General features: G+C 52.7%; 2 protein-coding genes across 6 annotated transcripts in view; one reads left to right on the forward strand and one right to left on the reverse strand.

The window, feature by feature from the left end:
* Positions 1-12,967, reverse strand: part of EEFSEC (eukaryotic elongation factor, selenocysteine-tRNA specific) — a 152,633-nt gene extending 139,666 nt beyond the window's left edge. Inside the window, exon 1 of one of the 2 annotated variants that reach the window (XM_082413984.1) lies at positions 9,818-12,967. In XM_082413984.1, the coding sequence (XP_082270110.1) occupies positions 9,818-10,124 (307 nt within the window). In that variant the 5' untranslated portion in view covers positions 10,125-12,967. The remainder of the gene's footprint in view (positions 1-9,817) is intronic. The other variant, XM_082413985.1, reaches the window with a different exon arrangement.
* Positions 1-18,686, forward strand: part of RUVBL1 (RuvB like AAA ATPase 1) — an 81,940-nt gene that overhangs the window by 30,266 nt on the left and 32,988 nt on the right. The window contains exon 1 of one of the 4 annotated variants that reach the window (XM_082414013.1): positions 17,575-17,806. The exons of 1 other annotated variant lie outside the window; for it this stretch is intronic. In XM_082414013.1, the coding sequence (XP_082270139.1) occupies positions 17,666-17,806 (141 nt within the window). In that variant the 5' untranslated portion in view covers positions 17,575-17,665. Of the gene's footprint in view, positions 1-17,574; positions 17,807-18,686 lie in introns of those variants that run through there. 2 more of the 4 variants (XM_082414012.1, XM_082414015.1) reach the window with 2 other exon arrangements.

Below are 18,686 nucleotides of genomic sequence, written 5' to 3' on the forward strand. Positions count from 1 at the left end.
GCCAGCCCAGCAGGCACTTGGATAGCAGGTCGAGAGCTGCCTACTGAAATGTGACTTAACTAAAATCTAATTACAGTTTCAGTTCGTCGGTTACACCAGACACTGTGCAAGGACTCCACAGCCACGGTGGCGCGTGGCTGCCACCCTGGGCTGTGCTGCTGGAAGACACTCCCACCAGCACAGAGGATCCTTCTGGATGGTGCTGGGAAAGCTCTGCAGAGACTCTTCAAACACTGTCGCTCGCAGCCAGCATGTGTCAGCCCTCCCCAGCCAGGTCGACGCCAGTGGTGACCCCCAGCTTTCTCCCAGCCTCCCATGCTCTGCCCGTCCGCGGGCTCCAAACAGCAAGTGCTCAGGAAATGGAGCCCGGCTTACAGAAAGTCTTTTTTCTCTAGAGCAGATGCTCTGAGGACCGTCTCTGAACAGATCATCATTTTAGAGAGCAGGGAACACTGGGGACAGACACACACACACACACACACACACACACACACACACACACACGCGCGAGGGTCTTGGGTGCCTAGGGCATGAGGCCCTGAAATTCACCTGGAAATGACCCCGAGCAGAGTAAGCGCCACCCCGCAGTACAACCTCGTCCCAGCATCAGGTGACCAAGGCCGAGCCACCCACTCCTGGAGCTTTAAGCCACCCGCGTAACCCCACAGCAAAGTGTGGAGCCCCGTGGCCAAGCAGGGCCGGCTCCAGAGGCCAAGCAGGTCAACGCTGGCAATTCCAAGCACTAATTTTAAAAGGAAAAAGTCAGGTTTATCTTTAGGTAGCACCTGTGCATGCCACCAAATAAATATCCTCGGGAAGTAGGTTAGAGACAAAGGAAATTATTCTAGTCTCCTTGAAGGCCCCAAGACAAGAGAGGCATCATCACAACACAGGAGATACGGCAAGAGGGAAAGTCAACTTCTCTCTCAACAGCAAAACTTGTTTCTTCTCCTGCCAAGAGAGGATCACCACGTTAACTAAGTCCCCCTCCCCATGCAGCCACAGCCACTTCAAAGCAGCAGGAGCCTAATCACGAAGCAAAAGAAAATAAAAGACCCAATTAACAAAACACAAAACTCCAATAATCCCGGGGAGAATGGAGGCGGAAGTCTCTGCTTTTGACAAACTGACTTACACAGAAAGTGCTGCTCAGGAGCCGGGCTCCCACCGAAGCAGGTGCAGGCTGAGGTGCCACGGCAGCTTGGGCAGCCAGGCCGCCGACACGTGACCTGGCGCCGGCTCCTGACCTCTGCAGCCTCGTTTCTGTGGGCGACACCCTGAGTGTAGAGGGAAACACCCCCTCGGGGTCTGGCTGGCAGGATGCCGTGAGATAATCAAGGGTCCAGAACAGCGTCCGTCTGGACAGGAGATGCTCCCCAGGCACCACGCCCCTCCTCCGGGCCTCCACAGGGCATTCCTGCATCTGTACCCCCAGAGCCACACTCTCCCTCCTGGCGGTGTCCCCCTCCTGCCTCCAATGGCCCTGGACCTCTGTCCCAGGTCCTCTCTTCAGACTCTTTAAAAGCACCCGAAGGATCTCCCAGCTGAAAACGCACCCACCCTCCCCCCGACAGGAGGCTCCCCAAGCTCCTGAGCTCTGGGCCCCGCGGACTCTGCAGCTCAGCCACACACCTGCCCACACCTGAAGCACCGAACTTCTGGGTTGTTTTATGAAATCTGCCAATTTTTAAACGCTGGCAATGAATTTTTTAAAAAAGACTTTAGCAGACTTCCCTGGTGGCGCAGTAGTTAAGAATCCACCTGCCAATGCAGGGGACACGGGTTCGAGCCCTTGTCCGGGAAGATCCCACATGCCGCGCTGCAACTAAGCCCGTGCGCTACAACTACTAAGCCTGCGCTCTAGAGCCCGCGAGCGACAACTGCTGAGCCTGCGTGCTGCAGCTACTGAAGCCCGCGCACCTAGAGCCCTTGCTCCGCAATGAGAGAAGCCACTGCTGTGAGAACCCTGTGCACCGCAACAAAGAGTAGCCCCCACTCGCCGCAACTAGAGAAAGCCCGTGCGCAGCAACAGAGACCCAATGCAGCCAAAAATAAATTAATTAAATCAATTAAAAAAATAAAATAAAGGGACTTCCCTGGTGGCGCAGTGGTTGGGAATCCGCCTGCCAATGCAGGGGACACAGGTTCGAGCCCTGGTCCGGGAAGATCCCACATGCCGCGGAGCAACTAAGCCCGTGCGCCACAACTACTGAGCCTACGCTCTAGAGCCCGTGAGCCACAACTACTGAAGCCCGTGCACCTAGAGCCCGTGCTCCGCAACAAGAGAAGCCACCACAACAAAAAGCCCGCGTGCCACAACAAAGACCCAACGCAGCCAAAAATAAATAAAATAAATTTATTTAAAAAATAAATAAATAAAAATTTTTTTAAAATAAAATAAAATAAAAAAAGACTTTAGCATATGGGCCATCAAAACATATCTGCACAAGACCCTAGTGTGGGACGAGACCCTCCCAGGGGTGGACAGACAGGATGAGCCGCCTCCTGTCGGCACTAAGGACAGGAGTGGGCAGGTCTAGGAAGAGGTCAGGAGGTGCCCTAAAGGTCTTCCAGAAACAAGCAAATGGCACTTCCTACACACCCACCACAGCCTAAATAATGTGTCGGGCACATTTAATCCTCTCAAAATATGTTCATTTATTTAATCCAACTCAATTATTTGTTTAATTCAAATATTACTGAGTAAAGATAATCCACGGAATGGGAGAAAATATTTGCAAATCATATACCTAATAAAGGACTGGTACTCAGAATACATAACGAACGCTTACAACTCAATAATAAAAGCCAAATAACCCGCTAAAAAAAAGGGCATAGGATCTGAATACACAGTTCTCCAGAGAAGATATACAAATGGCACAAGAAAATATCAGGGAAATGAAAGTTACAGTGACAATGAGATATCACATCACACGCACTAGAACCGGTACAATCAAAAAGACAGACAACAACAAGTGTTGGCAAGGCAGTGAAGACATCAGACCCTCCTACACTGCTGGTGGGAGGCAAAGTAGTGCAGCTGCTGTGGAAAACAGTCTGGCAGTTCCTCAAAAAGCAGACACAGAGTTACCCTCTGACCCACCAATTCCACTCCTGGGTATAAACCCAAGAGAATGGAAACATGCGTCCACACAGAGACCTGAACACAAACGTCCACGGCAGGATTATTCATAATAGTCAAAAAGTGAAAACAACCCAAATGTCCTTCAACTGATAATGGATTTTTAAAAAGTGATCCATCCATATAATGGATACTATTTGGCCATAAAAAGGAATGATGGGGGAAGGGAAAGGGGAGTTTAATGGGCACAGAGTTTAGCTTTTTTTTTTTTTTAATGGCTATAATTCACTATGCTATAAATGTGTCCTTATTGCTTATCTATTTTATTTATTTATTTATTTATTTATTTATTTTTGGCTGTGTTGGGTCTTTATTTCTGTGCGAGGGCTTTCTCTAGTTGCGGCAAGCGGGGGCCACTCTTCATCGCGGTGCGCGGGCCTCTCACTATTGCGGCCTCTCTTGTTGCTGAGCACAGGCTCCAGACACGCAGGCTCAGTAGTTGTGGCTCACGGGCCTAGTTGCTCCACGGCATGTGGGATCTTCCCAGACCAGGGCTTGAACCCGTGTCCCCTGCATTGGCAGGCAGACTCTCAACCACTGTGCCACCAGGGAAGCCCAGAGTTTAGCTTTTGTAAGATAAAGAGAGTTCTAGAGATGGAGGCCACTGAACTATTAACTTAAAAATGGTTAAGATGGTACATTTTATGTAATATGTACTTTACCACAATTAAAAATAAGAATAGATTTTTTAAAAAGGAATGAAGTATAGGTCATGCTATAACATGGATGAACCTTGGAAGCATTACACTTGGTGGAAGAAGCCAGACACAGAAGGCCACATATTGTACGATTCCATTTATACGAAATGTCCAGAATGGGCACGTGGGCAGAGACACCGAGTAGATTAGAGGTTGCCAGGCCTGGGGTCAGGGAGAAGGTGCAGGACTGCTAATGGCTGTGGGGTTTATTTTCGCAGTGGTGGAGCTTAGACTGTGGCACTGGCTACACAACTCTGTGAAGAGGCTGAAAACGCTTAAGTGTGCACTTGAAATGGGCAAATTTTACAGAATGTGAATTATATCTCAGTACAAATGTTTAAAAACAGCCTTGACTGTCCACTCTGTGCCTGGCCCTGGCCTGGCCCTAGAGCCACACAGAGGCCTCCAGGCTAACGGGAACAACAGGTAGAACGCCTCCTAGTCACCTCAGGTGACCCAGAGCTCCAGAGACCGTCACCTCTGTCACCCCGCGCAGCACGGCCTCGAAGGCCTGCTGGTCAGAGGGAGACTCAAGGCCCAGCGTGGTCCAGGCCCTGGCCAATGCAAGGATGAGAGAGCGGGGAATAGGTCTCAGGGCTTAATTTACTGGTTGGTTCCTGGGGCACCTGCCCAAATCTTATTCCAACCTGGATGGAGTGATTCTGAAGAAAAACCCAAGAGCCACAAAGGAGATGCTAAGTGAAAAGTTTAAAAGCAATTAATTTTAAATGATTACAGCTTTACCAAAAGCTGTGGCTATGATTTCCTTCTGACTTTGATTATAACCTTCCAGCAAAATATTCGTCTCATCAAGGCAAGTCTGCATTATTTTCTATTCTTAGCATGACTGCAAAATATTCTTTGATTTAACATTTGATATGTTTTGTTCTCAAGGGCAAGCCCCATGAGAAGAAAAATGTACCCCAACAGAATGAAATATGACTACCTGCTTCCACTTTTCTTTCTTGTTGGTTTCTGCTCAAATATTCTGCATTCATTTAAACTCAAGGCCACGTCTCTGATGTTATGCTGCTGCCACACTGTCACCCAAACCCAAGCAGTCACCCACTATCCAGTGGCAGAGAAAGTGCCACAGACGGAGCTGGACTTGCATCTCCTGGAGAGGCTGAGGGCGCTGAGCCTGGAAGGAGAGGGGGTCCTGCCCAGGTGCGCACTGAGGAAAAGTAAATGAAGACCCAACAGATTCTAGGAGCTAAAGAAGCATTTCCACTTACATCAACGCCTTTAAATATGCCTCAATACTTTAGGACAAATGTATGATACCATAACATAACACAATGCATTTCTGGACAGATTCATTAAAAGACTAGGGGCTAAGAAAACCAGAATGTCTTTTTTGTTTGTTTGGTTGGTTTTGCATCAGAAAAACACCCACATTCCTGGGGTGGCCAGGCCTCTGGTTTGTCATTTCTGCTTGGGCCACACTGCCTGCTGGGGACTAAGTGCAGACGCCCAAAGAGCAGTGTAAAAACCTGGTGGAAAGCACACGGTTGTTCGCACATGAACCTGTCTCACGGGTCCAAAGAGAGCATCTCAGACAGACTGCAGGCGCACTCCTGGATAAAACGGCCCAAGGGACCGTGCTTCTTCATGTTGTCACACGAGCACAGAGAGTTGGAAAAACAGAGAAGGGGAAGTAGCTTCAGTGGCATAAAGAATGCTCCCTCCCAGGCCGCAGAGACAGGCACCCCCAGGGCTGCTGACTGACCTCCAAAGCTAGGAGCCCTGAGTCACACTTGCAAGGCTGTGGTAGATCAGCAGCTCCAGCCAGGGGGGTCCGGAGAGGGCCCAAACCTGGCGGGAAGCACCGCTTAAACGGAGGGGCGTCGGGGGGGCACAGGAGGCTAGCGATCAGGGTGACAGTCATGGCAAAAGAGCTGCTGTTCATTAACCACAGGAACAAAAGCCTGGGAGACAATGCACTGTTAATCGTAGCAGCCACCAGAGGACTATAAATTGCCAAGCCAAGATACCAGCATTTTTCAGACCTCTTCCTTCCTGCCAGAGTGAGATTGAGGATGGGTCCAAGTCCCTCACCCCCACCCAAGTCTTTAAAACATACATTACTGAATCTTTTTGAAGTTCTAACCCTGAAAGATTTATACTCTAAAACAACTCAGAGAAAAATACTGCCCAGAAACACCATCACAGGGCCTGGAGCGGACGGGCACCCTTGTCCACTCACACTGAGAATGTCAGTGCTCTGTGGGCAGATCAGCGTGGGTTCAAACTAGCTCTGACCCTTCTGATCTGTGTTCCCTAACCTCTCTGAGCCTCTGCCTTGTGATCTGTCCCATGGGAGTATCACCTCTTACCTCCCAGGATTGCTCTGAGGGTTAAACAAACAAACAAAAAAGTCACAATGCTGGCACTAAATACATGCTAAGTACTGTTGTCACTATTAACCCCAGCACCACTTAGGAGTTTTATCTATGGCCACAGGGATCAAGGAGATAAAACCCAATTTTCTCTAAGTTAAAAAATGATCTTTTTGTACATGAAGGTATTTTGGGGGAGCGATAGAATTAAAGAGAGCTGGCTTTAAGATACACTAAACTTCAGAGGTATCATCATGGAACTCAGACAGTCACTCTAATTTCCTTCTGCTTCAGATAGGGCATTCAGCAAGGGGTCTGAGTCACTCCCAGTGGGCTGGGAACCGCGGCGGCAGCCCCGCCTCCCAGCAATCTGGGCACAGCTGCGCTGCCAGCTGGAGCCCCTGCTCAGCCACCTTGCCTCTTTCTAAAGCTCCGGCCTCATCACGTCACAAACCTACTCTAAAAGCATTCCAGGGCCCTTAGAAGAAATCTGCACTGAGGGCCCGATCTAAGCCCCACTCACCGCTCTACACGATCCCGCCTTCACCTTCCACACCTCTCCCCACTCACCAGGCCCATTTCCAGCTGCTAAGTGCTGGCAGCTACCCCTGGCTCTGAACAGACAAGACAGGAGGTTCACGCCTCAGAGCCCCACCCAGGCTGTGCCGCCACCGGGCAAGCTCCACCATGCCCCAGCAAAGCAAGTCACCCCTGTGCAAAGAGCCCTAATGAGTCACTCTGCACAGCGCACAGCACTCTCCGCCTGGCTCTGCTGTCAGCCCCCAGAGGGGCCCTGCTGGTGACTTTCGATCGCCAGCGCCCCCCCAACCCCGGCTTCATTCATTTGGGACTTCCAAGTGCCTCCTACATGCCAGGCTCGGGCCCAATTCCTGCTGTGCTCTCGTGGAGGACAGAGGCCATCAACAAGCACATCAAGCGTATCAGACAGCACCAAGGGCTAGCAGGAAACAAAACACGGACATGAGAAAGTATGACGGTAGAGAACTGGGGACACTTTAGGCCAGTAGGTCAGAGGAGGCCTCTCCGAGGAGGTGACACTCGAGCTGAGACCTAAAGGAGGAGGGCACAGCAGGTGCAACGCTGGCCCATCCAATAGGTAGGAGGAGGCCAGTGTGACTGGAGGTCAGGAGCCATGGATGAGGCTCAGGGGAGGGCAGAGGCCAGACCGTGGGGCGCTGGGAGGGCAGTGGGCAGCGCCTGCACAGTCTCCAGCTGACGGCTGACCTGATCTGAAGAACATCCATAAAAGGAGCAGACTGTCCACCGCGTGGGGGGTCAGCAGAGGGAGGAGGGGAGGGCCCACCGTCTGGAGAGGAAGGACGAGGTCTGGGAGACACGCGTGGCCTCTGGAACACGAGGATAATGAAGGGGATTCACCAGACCCAGGTCAGGGGCAGCAGAGCAGGTTCCAGCGCCTGCCCAGGGAACTTGACTTTCCAAGCTTCAGTTTGCTCATCAGATGAGTGGGGCCCATGCCCCCCTACACCCCCATCACTCAGCGTTATCGCATAGACGCAAGTTGTAGCCACAGGCGTGGGCCCGGGCAGGCACTCAGATGCAGCTCCTATCCCCCCAAAGGAAAAAAGCCACTTTTTCTTCTCACTTCCCTGAGTGGAGGGTGGGAATCTCATCTACTGAAGTAAGAAGAGTAGCAGCCCTGGTCCCACCACTGCAATGTGCTCAGGTCACATGTTAACACCTGTAAGAAGACAAGGAGAGTCTCCCCTCTCAGGGGCAAGAGAAACGTAAGAGCCGCAATGCTCGTACAAGAGGAGAGAAATCCCTCTTCATTTCTTCAACAATTTACAGTCTAAACCCAGGACTTGTCAAATGCTTGGAGGCGTTATAATTTGGCGCCTGAAACCTTCTGTCCTATGAAGAAACACCACGAACGTACATGTGGAAGGGGAGGGCAGAGTACAGTGACCCGGGAAGTGGCAGCTTTGGAGTCAAGCAGAGCCCTGGGTCGGCCACTTCGTAGCAGCCTCCCCAAGTCCCAAGTCCCTCGATGGTTGAACAGTAGCCACCACACTCCCTGCAGCGTTTGCCCGGGAAGTGGCAAACGTGCAAGAAAAGCAAAGCCAGTTGAGATCTGCCAGAGTGTGGACGGTCCAGAATCACGTCCGAGGTCACAAGGTCAGTGAGGGAGAAAGCCAGGCCTCACCACAGACTCCAGAAGAATGTCCTTCACTCCCTACACCTGTCACAAGAAAAGACCAACAATCTGCCTTCCCATTTTTTAACCTCCAACCTACACTGGCTCAGAGAACGTGTCCTAAAATGTACCTGGATGTGACCAAACAGAAATCAGTTACAAGGGGAGGGGAGAGCAGAGAGGATCGCGTGCCCCTTCACATGCATCTGTGGCTGGAACACGGCCAGAGTAGAAGATGTGAGGCGGGGGACCGGAGCAGGTTCCTGCTCTTCTTTGAGCCTCCAGTTCCTCTCCTGAAAATGGGGAAATGATCTCAGACCGCCCGCAGCATGGACCAGACAGGAGGTGACAAGGTGAAAGCACTCAACACTCATCATACAGCAGGGCCCGCTATGCCCAGCGAGAGACCAGTGCAGCTGCCCACCAGCAGGCCGATAAAACCATCTGACCAAGTAGTGTTCCTATACGTGCTCGTGGGTGCAGAGAATGCCACCGGAAGGGACAGGAGGAAGTGGAAAGCAGGGAGGTACCAGGTCCCTGGGTCAGCAGTGAGGGGGAGTCTCTGAACTATATATACACCCTTTGTGCCATGTGCTTGTGTTACTCTACCATTTTTCTATATAAACAAAACACCTGTCCATGGAGTCAAGTATAGTGAAATGGGTGTGGAAAAGTAATCCACAAAGGTATACTAGTGGCTTCCTCTGGAGAGATGGGAGGGGTAATTAGGGGCCTTCTGCCTGGTTTGTAACGTTCTATTTCTTCAGAAGTAGAAGGTATTCATGTACTACTTGTATAATTAAAATTAATTAAATGGTACATCTCAGGAAGGCTTTTGGGCAGTACCCACCACGACTCTCTGCCCCAGCATCTCAGTTCTAGGGTCTTTCGTTACAGACACACTAGCACACCCACCAAAGACGTCTGTTCTATAAAACTCACTGAAGCATCGTTAGCAAAAATGAGTAACGACATAAATGTCCATCATTAAGACATCAGAAAACGGTGGTGCAAGTGTACAACGGAATTTCACGTGACCTTTAAAAAGAATGATGTTGCTTTATATGTACGAATGGGGAGGCCCGAGTATTGAGTGAAGTACTCAATCGACTGGTGGTACCATTTTGTGAAAAAAAAAAAAAAAAAAAAAAAGAACGAGAAAAGGAGGGGTCGACATATACACAGGAACGCTGCCTGCACACGGAGTTCCTCCGAAATGGCACAGGAGGGGACAGCGGCTGACTCCGGAGACGGGCAGCAGGAGACCAAAGGACAGCGAGTGGACACCTTCTGGGCACTTTCGGGGTCTCTGAGTTTCCCTCACCTGTGCGTGTATTACGAACGCATGTGGTAAAAAAACCCAAAACACTTTCGCTGTTTTCGGGGCGGCGCGAGAGGCTTCCCGGCGGGTGCCCCCGCCCCGGCGCGTCCGAGCCCCGCACCCGCCCCCGCCCGCGCTCACCGCCGATGATGGTCCGGATGAGGGAGGCGTGCCCGGGGCAGTCGACCAGCGTGACCTGCAGCCGCGGCTCGGCCCCGGGCTCGGGCTCGGGCTCGGCCCCCAGCGGCGCCGGCCGCAGGCGCGCGGGCAGCGGCACCGAGAAGCACGAGAAGCCCAGGTCGAGCGTGATGCCGCGCTCGCGGCTCTGCGGCTGCTTGTCGAAGGCGGCGGTGGAGGCCGTGGTGCTAAGCGCTCGCGCCAGAGCCGTCTTGCCGCTGTCGATGTGGCCCAGGACGCCCACGTTCACGTTCACCCGCCGGCCCGCCATGCCGCCGCTGCGGTCCGCCCGCTAAGCCGGCCCCCGCCGCCCGCGCCCCGCTCGCGCGTTCCGGCGCCGAAGCTTCCGGCCGCTCGCTCAGTCCGCCGAGCCGGGGAGCCCGGGGCCGGGGCCGCCCTCCGTCCGTCCTCTCGTTCGTTCGTTTCCACGGGCTCTAGCTGAGCGCCCTCTGGGCACCCGGCGCCTTCTGTCCACCGCTCGGGGACAGGTCGCTCTCCCCGCGGGACATGGGGGACCCGGGGTGGGGGGGAACAATAACCGGGAGTAAAGACGGAACCAGACCACTACGGACCCCGAGAAGCCCTGGGGAAATACAGCAGCGGTGGAAGGACCAGGCCCGGGGCAGGGAGGGCGGGCCGCGAAGCTGAGCCCGTCGTGCCGAAGAGCCAGCGCGGGAAACCTGGGAAGGCTGCTCGGAGAATCTCGGACCCGGGCAGTCAGCCTGGCCTCAGCGGGCCGCCAAACTGTACGCAGAGGGTCGTGTGCGCGCGCGCGTGCTGGGGAGGGCCCGCGACGCTCATGCTCTTCAAATGTCACCCACAGAAAAGGTGTCGCCCACGGGCAACAACACGGATCACAAATTGAAATGTCTGCCCTGGCCAGGCAGGTGACTCGCCAGAGAGAAATCAGCAGGGTTTAAGGTGCCGGGTGTGGTGGAGACTGCGGAGGTGGAGAGCACATGTCCTGTGTCGACAGATGGGGAGCCACGGCTCAGCTTCGGCCAAGTGACACCAGGCGGGAATGCTAGCCCAACATTGCCTCATCTTCCCGCTTTTCAAGAGACGAGAGTGTTTCTATTTGAAATCTGAGAGACATTTTGCCTGGTGAAGCCGCCAAGACTTGGGGCTGCGGGCTGTAGCAGTTACCCGGCCCGACTTACACCTAAGCGTTCACCAGCGGCAGGGCTGGGGCTGTAAGCCAGGTCTTACCGTCTCCAACTCCCACCACAAATGGCTCCAAGACAAGTGCTGCCCCAGCAGGAGCCTGGAGTCCAGCCCTGTCTCCACAAGTGCCAAGGAGACGGCAGCTCTGAGTTGTCTGAAAAGTCAGCCAGGTTCAGACTGTATCCTGGGGTCAGCTGTGCCCCTGCACCAAGCAGAGAAATACAGACCTCTGCCTAGGCAGGTGTGAGTCATAAGCTCACTCCAAGAGCCAGGGAGAGTGTGAGGGACACCCTGTAGAAACTGGAGCCCTGTTGCCAGCAAAATGCAGGTCACATCACGCCCCCTCCTTTGTCCTTTGTCTCTATCCTGGCTTCTACCCCCAGTGAGGCGAGTTTGCTTTAGACCAGGCTGGTGCCCTGGTGCTCTTCCCTGTCCCAGCAGGCTGAGGACCCCTTACACATCTTTGCTTGCCCTCGGCCTGGCACGTCAAAGGCTCCATAACTGTTTCTTGAGTGGACCCACCTCCAAACCTCTAGCCCACAAAGACACCGTCCTCTGCAGCAGACTTCTGGGTCCCAGCCTGGGTTCCAAGGCTGGGCCTGGTCCCTGGGAAATGATTGACAGGGAACGGCCTGCAGAACTGCGATTATTTGGGATTTGTTCTTAATGTTAATGCGATGCTGGTTCCTTTCTGTTTCTTTAATGCCATTTTGTACGAAGGTAGTTCAAAGTTCTTTACGAACAGCTAGTAATTAATTCAACTTCATTAAGGCCAATTAATCCAGGATTAATTATAAATTTGCTCAGAGGAAGTTATTATACTTTGCTCTTTGATTTGAGTTTGGCTTTAAAGATTCTTTCAGGAGTAAAATGGAAATTTCCCTTTTCTCTGAGGGTATCTACCTTGCCAGTGATTGTGTTAACCACGTACCTTCCTCGACATGTCCCATAGTAACCTCAGATGAGGTTGTCACCCAGGCCACCACTGTGCTCCATGGCACTCCCAGTACTGAACAGATCTGCTAATGCCCCGTTAGCTGCAGGGTGGGAGCTGATGTCCTGGCAAGAGCTGGTCCCACCCAGGTTCAAATCACGGCCCTACCTCGTGCTGGCTGTGTGCCTGGGAGCACACCTTCCACCTGGATACGGATACAAACTCTTCAAGGTCTACAGTGGTTGGCGTCCCCTCCCTCTTCTTCTGTAAGACTCCTCAACTCTCCTTGGAGGTATCACGCTCCTCTTCTCCAGGTCACGATGGGGGCTGACTGAACGCTAGCTCTAGGGGTGGGCCTGAGACTCAGGTCCATTCCAGTAGCCATGACCATTGGTTTGGCAGTGAGCGTGTGACCCAAGTTAGCACAATCAGAGAAAACCCTGGAATTTTTTCCAGGACAGGCAGTAGAAAAGTGTGCTCTCTGATACTGGACTAAAGCCTGGGGAAATCAGTCTGGGCCCTAATGGGACCCCTGGAGGGAAGCCTGGCCACAGCAGAAGAGTGGCCTCCAAAGATGTCCGTGTCCTGGAACCTGTGATGGTGTTGCCCTACATGGTAACGAGACTCGGCAGGTGTGATTCAGTTAAGGATCTTGCGATGGCGGGGATGGGGGAGGTGGGGAGCTCACCCTGGATTATCCCGTGGGCCTGATGTAGTCAGCAGGGTCGTTATAGGAGGGAGGTGGGAGGATCAGAATCAGAGATGGCGTCATGAGAAGACACCGCCGGCCGTTACTGTTTTTAAAGGTGGAAGCAGAACATAAGTCCAGGAAGGTGGGCAGCCTGTAGAAGCTGGAAAAACCCAGACTGTGGGCGCTCCCCCAGGGCCTCCAGAAAGGAACGCAGCCCTGCCCACACCTTGCTTTTAGCCCAGTGAGGCCCATTTTGGACACTGACCAGCAGAACTGTAAGAGAATACCTGTGTGTTGTTTTATGCCATTAAGTTTGTAGCAATTTGTTACTGCAGCCATAGGAAACTAATACAAACCTTTACTTGGAGTGTGGAGTCTCTTTTCCCATTTGTTAAATCAGTGAAGGGCTCCTAACTCCCTCCCACCTGGTCAGAGAATCAGAGTCTGACAGCTAAGACCTACACTGGAAATAGCCTCACGGCCTGTCCTCTGGTCAGACCTGCTGCTTTCGCCCAGGCTGCCCTGACCTCTGACCCCATTGCCATGTGACGCCAGTGGGACGATGGTCCAGACGGAGCCCTGGGGACCCGCAGGCTCCAGCTGCTTTCTCGGCATCTGCTGCCGGGTTTCCCCACCGCAGTGGTAGGTGCCTGCTGAGATGGACGGAAACTGTTCCCCAGCAGAGAAGGTTGCAATCGGAGGCACAGGCCTCACCCTGGCTAACCTGACCCCGTCCCCAGCCCCACTTCCTGCCTCGGGCGCCAAAGCAATTCCTGTGAGTGCCCTCGGGTACTGTTTCCGTTTGAAAAGCATGACAAAATTACCACGAAGGGCAGGACACACACACAGCAGGCAGATATCCAAGGGAGAAATAGCCCATGTCTTTATGTTCCAGAGCTCTGATGCCATTTTCTGTGCCCCTCTCAGTGCTTGAGCCCATTGTAAAAGATCTCACTGAATTCTTTCAATAATCCTAGGAGGTGCTGTTGTTGCTGCTTTACAGCAGAGGGAGGAGGACCAGGAGAGGTGACTTGCTCAGGCCCTCTGTTTGCTGCCAGCTGATCCTTGTTTTATGTCAGGTTTTTTTCAACCTCAGTGATATGAGCCATCTTCATAATTTATGCACTATCCAGGTACCACCTACAACTTCATATTTTTCTTTAAGTTTGACTTAAATAAAAGTATTTCCCTTACACAGAAAAACATTATCACTTGCCATAAATAGCTGGGAACCACAACAACCTCAGAATCAGGGTCTTTAATAAAAAGAGAGATTAGCAAGCATTAGAAAGGGGTTAAAGTCACAGTCTACCCCCTAAGACTCACTAAATTAGAATTAAAAAGGCAATAATGTTCTCACTATGTGGATCAACTTTATTTAATTTTATGTCTTTGTACCACCTCTAAGATGCCAGCAACATTATTTAATTTTATGTCTTGTACCACCTCTAAGGTGTCCCTTCTGTCCCCAGAAATCAGCCTGGGGCTGAAATAACAAGCATGCCAATTAGGTTGGCAACACTCAGAAAGGGGGGTGAGAATGTGGGAATATAAGACCAGGGACTAAGCCAATTAGCTTAAAAAGGGGACCCCTTCAACAGGGACTTTCTTTGATTTTGATTCTGATTGGTTTGGATCTTGGGGACCATGGCTCTGAAGCGCACCCCAGACACTGGGAATTATCCTGCTTGTAATCATGGTAATAATCTTTGTAGTGCGTTGTATTCTCTCAAAAGCTTTAAATGCATGTTCGCAGCCACTAACCACCAAGCAAATGATCTCCCTACAACTGAAACATCAGAAAAAGAACGAAGGAAAGACTGACAAAGAACGTGAACCCGACGTCATAACCTGTGAGCACCACACAGAGGGTCAGCAGAAGCTGCAAGGCCTCCAGAGTGGTAGCTGGGAATAGCGCTAATGCCTTAAATATGTATTGCATCTCTCAGGCTGAGAGACTGGTCAAAAGGAGGAAATTGTTAAAAATAAGACAGTGGGCCCAAAATGCAGTGGCTTATGCTAAGCCTCAAGCCACCAAATCAAGACTTAATTACTGGACTTCCCTGGCGGTCCAGTGGTTAAGATTCCACGCTTCCACTGCAGGGGGCGCAGGTTCGATCCCTGGTTGGGGAACTAAGATCCCACATGCCACATGGCATGCCAAAAAAAAAAAAAAAAAAAGAATTAAGTTTCAGCTCTTTCCCCTTTGAATGGTCTTGGCACCCTTGCTGATATACTGAGGGTTTATTTCTGGGCTCTATTCTATTCCATTGGTGTATACGTCTATCCTTATGCCAGTGCCACGCTGTTTGATTACTGCAGACCATTATTAAATGTCCTGTTAGTTAGGATACTCTCTCAGCACTCAGCTGAGCCTGGAGACCATGACAACGTGTGGCTCCACGGGGCCCCTGGGTCATTGCCCCCCTCCACATGCAGCAGCCTTCTCAAGATGTTGGAGAAGGCAGAGGCAGGCCTGACCTGGGCTTGTGGGCTCAAAGGTCAGGTGTGAAAGAAGTCAAAGCAAGGAGGGAGCAGAAGCGCTGGGAACCAAGTGGCTGAGATGATCAAGCTTGGACTGGAGAAAAGAGGGGTCAAGGGCCTGGAGGTGAAAGAGCAAGGCTCATGGGAGCGAGAGTGAGAGAGCAGGCAGGTCTGGGGTTGTCCACAGCACAAGCTGGGATGCAGCTGTCCACTCCATTCCTTGTATGTGTGTCACTGCGCAAACCCATGGGTGGAACACTAACTCAAGTTATCTTAAGCCCCAATGGCAGTGCCATTTACACTGCCAAGTAGGGCAAAGCTGGATCTGGGAACGTAAAGGATTTCATCAGGAATCTGCCAGCTTTCCTTTCCTTTGTGCTGGCTTCGTTCTCAGACAGAGTCTTCCCATGAAGTGGCAAAGATGATCTGGAAACCTAGGACCCAAGTCTCTTTCTTTCCTGATATTTCCAGTAAAAGTGCAGGTCTGATTGTCATTGGACTGTCCGCTCACATTTCTGAACCAATCACCATTCTAGGGAGGAGGGGATACTTTGATAGGCCAGGCCAGGGTCCTGTGTCCATTCCTGAAATAAAGCTGGGGGGGGAGGGTCAACCCATCTAAACTGCCTAGATGCCAAGCGGGGGAAGGGTGGTTCTCGAGAGAAAATTAGAGTGAAGGTGGCCAGAAGAGGTAGGAAGGGTGCTGGGCAGGCATAATAACCCCTGTCCACTGCTATGGGCCTCACCTACCTTCATGCACCTGGCACACTTTGGACACTGGCCTGCTGCATCATCTTCTGTTGAAATGAAAGGATCTGCCTGGCTCTGCAGCCAGGCCCAGCTTCTTTGCACACTGGACCTGGGGTCTAGGCCTGGGAAAGGCATTTGCTCAATTTGTGATCTTGGACAAACTCCATCCCCTTTTAGGGCCTCAGTTTCCTCACCTGTAAAAAGAGAATGCTAGGCTGGATCAGATGTTTGAACAGTTCTTTAGCAGGAAAAAAATGTAGCAGCTCTGGTGGAGGGGGGGGGGCAAAAGGTTCCATTCACTGACAGAAACCATTATCAAGTCCCATAAGATATGCTGTGTAAAATACGTGCAGCAAAACTGCATGATTTTGTGTGTATGTGAGGGTCCAGAACCCTACTGAATTTATAAGAAGTCTTAACTGTGAGCCAGGCTGTATGGAGACACTGGGGTTAAAATGATGAACACAGATGTGGTCTACACTTTCTTAATGCCTGCCATTTAGTGGGAGAGACTAACATTGACCTGATAGTCTTGAAAGTAATCGGAAACCTAGACTCAAAAGTTATGATGGAGAAGTACAAGGAGATGTGAGAGTCAGGAACTCCTGCAACTGGATTTGACTTCAGGTCTGTCTCAACCCTAATGCAAGCTCCCCTGAGTTCTGGGCCAGTCCCTCCCTTTCTCTGGACCTGAGTCCACTCGTCTGTGAAATGGTGACATACCGTCTGCTTCCGAGGATGTTATCCTTCTGTCAGGGATCGGTCCAGGCGTTACCACCTCATGGTGCCTTCCTTGGCTCTCCAGCTGTTCCAGATGGCCCTGCTCTGGGCTTGCACACCACGTGGGTGTACCTGCTTTGGCACACCTCATGTTACAAGTTTCCCAACTAAGGACTGAGCTTGTCAAGGCTGGAGATTTTGTATTTTGTGTCTGCATCCTAGTGCATTGTAGTGTCTGGCTCACAGCAGGTGCTAACAAATGTTTGTGGAATGACTGGGTGGATGGAAAGAGTACACTTTTCGGGGGAGTGTTAATATCATCATGGAACCGGACAGGACACAGCCGTTGGCTAATTGTCTCATCTGAGGTCGTGGGATGGGATGAGGTTTACACCGGCTGCAAAGCCTGAAGTCCTCAGGTGGAGTTCCAACTCTTCTGATTACTTGCTGTGCGTTCTTCGTAAGTTAGTGGGCCTCTTTTAGCCCGCATCTTTATCTGCATTAGGAATTGCACTAAACGTCATCCACAGCCAACTTAATCTAAGTAAAGGGAGAGGTGGAGGCGAGGAGAAGCAGAGGAAGACAATCCCAAGGAGGATGCTGAGCACGGCATCCCCAGGGAGATGAAAGGCGTGGGAGTCAGAAAACTGCTTAGTGGGCGCAAGTCGAAGCTTAAGTTCTAAACCTGTCTCTTCATATCCAACACCGAGGTCGAACTTGAGCTCCGCAAAAGGGCATCCATTCGAATGCGGTCAAGGACGCGAAGGCGCCGTGAAGAGCGGGACTCGGGCCCTCACTGGGGCGCAGCGGCCCTTTCGGGCCCACCCGGGCAGGAAGCGCCGGCCGCGGGGGAAGCCAACCTCGGGACACAGCCGGAAGCGGGTGGGCGGAGCCTCCCCGGCAGCCGCGACGGGCACAGCCAGGAGCCAATGGGGCGCTGAAGCGTTCCCGCCGCGGCCAATGAGGAGCTGACCGAGGCGGGCCCGGACCAGCCGCCTGGTAACGGCCGCGTGGTAACCGGCTGCGCGCTGCTAGGGCTGAGCGGGCGCTCGGGCTCCAGGTGCGCAGGATGAAGATCGAGGAGGTGAAGAGCACTACCAAGACGCAGCGCATCGCCTCCCACAGCCACGTGAAGGGGCTGGGGCTGGACGAGAGTGGCCTGGCCAAGCAGGCGGCCTCGGGGCTCGTGGGCCAGGAGAACGCGCGCGAGGTGTGGCGGCGGCGCGGGGGCTGAGGCGGGGGGACTGAACTGAGGGGGAGACCGAGGCGGGGACGGGGCTGAGGTGGGCCCGGGCGGCGCGGACCTGGCCTGGGGGTGGGGCGTGGGGAGGACGTCCCGGGGCGCGGCGACGACCCCGCGGCCTCGCGCCTGGCCGCGAGTCCTGACTGACCGCCGCTCTGGGCCAGGCCGTCCGCGCGGCACGGGGGTCGGCGGGGAGAAGATGGGCCAGGTCCCTGCTCTCCGGGAGCTCGCGTTTCAGACACAAGCGTTTAAACCGCTGAACAGAAGGGCCGTTATTAGACTTCGGGGATCAGTTCCTGCGGGGCTCTGCGGGCCCGGGCACGGCGTTTGAGTTGCCGTGAGCGCAGTGGGAGGCTCTGGGGCTTTTAAAGTCGGGAGGTGATCCGCTTGAGCAAGTGGCAGGTACAGAGGCCTTTGTGAACATTCCAGTTAAGCCCACTTGTACTAAGTGATGCTGGTGCCAAGTGCCTTCGCCCGCATTATCATCATAAAACTGTTCAGGCTCTTTGTGTGTGTGTGTGTGTGTGTGTGTGTGTATTTTTTTTTTGATGAGAACATTAAGGGTGGGAGAGGTCACTTCACCCATCCGCTTGCCACCCAGTTGAGTAATAGTAATGCTGGAGTTTGTGCCTGTGTGCCCCTGACTCCTGAAGCAGCGCGCTCTGTGGTAGGACCGCCCCCCTCGGGCCCCCCTCAGCCCTAACGTCAGCCCATTTTGCCCCTCCGCCCCTGCGGTGGCTCGGCAGCTACAGAACTCCTGGGTAAGCCTCTTGCCTCCTAGCCTGATTGTGCTAATAGAAAGGGCCAAAGAGAAGCCTCTGGTTTCCATTTGGAACATAACGTTTCC

Source organism: Balaenoptera physalus (assembly GCF_965194825.1).
Source record: "Balaenoptera physalus genome assembly, chromosome: 11".
NCBI lineage: Eukaryota > Metazoa > Chordata > Mammalia > Artiodactyla > Balaenopteridae > Balaenoptera > Balaenoptera physalus.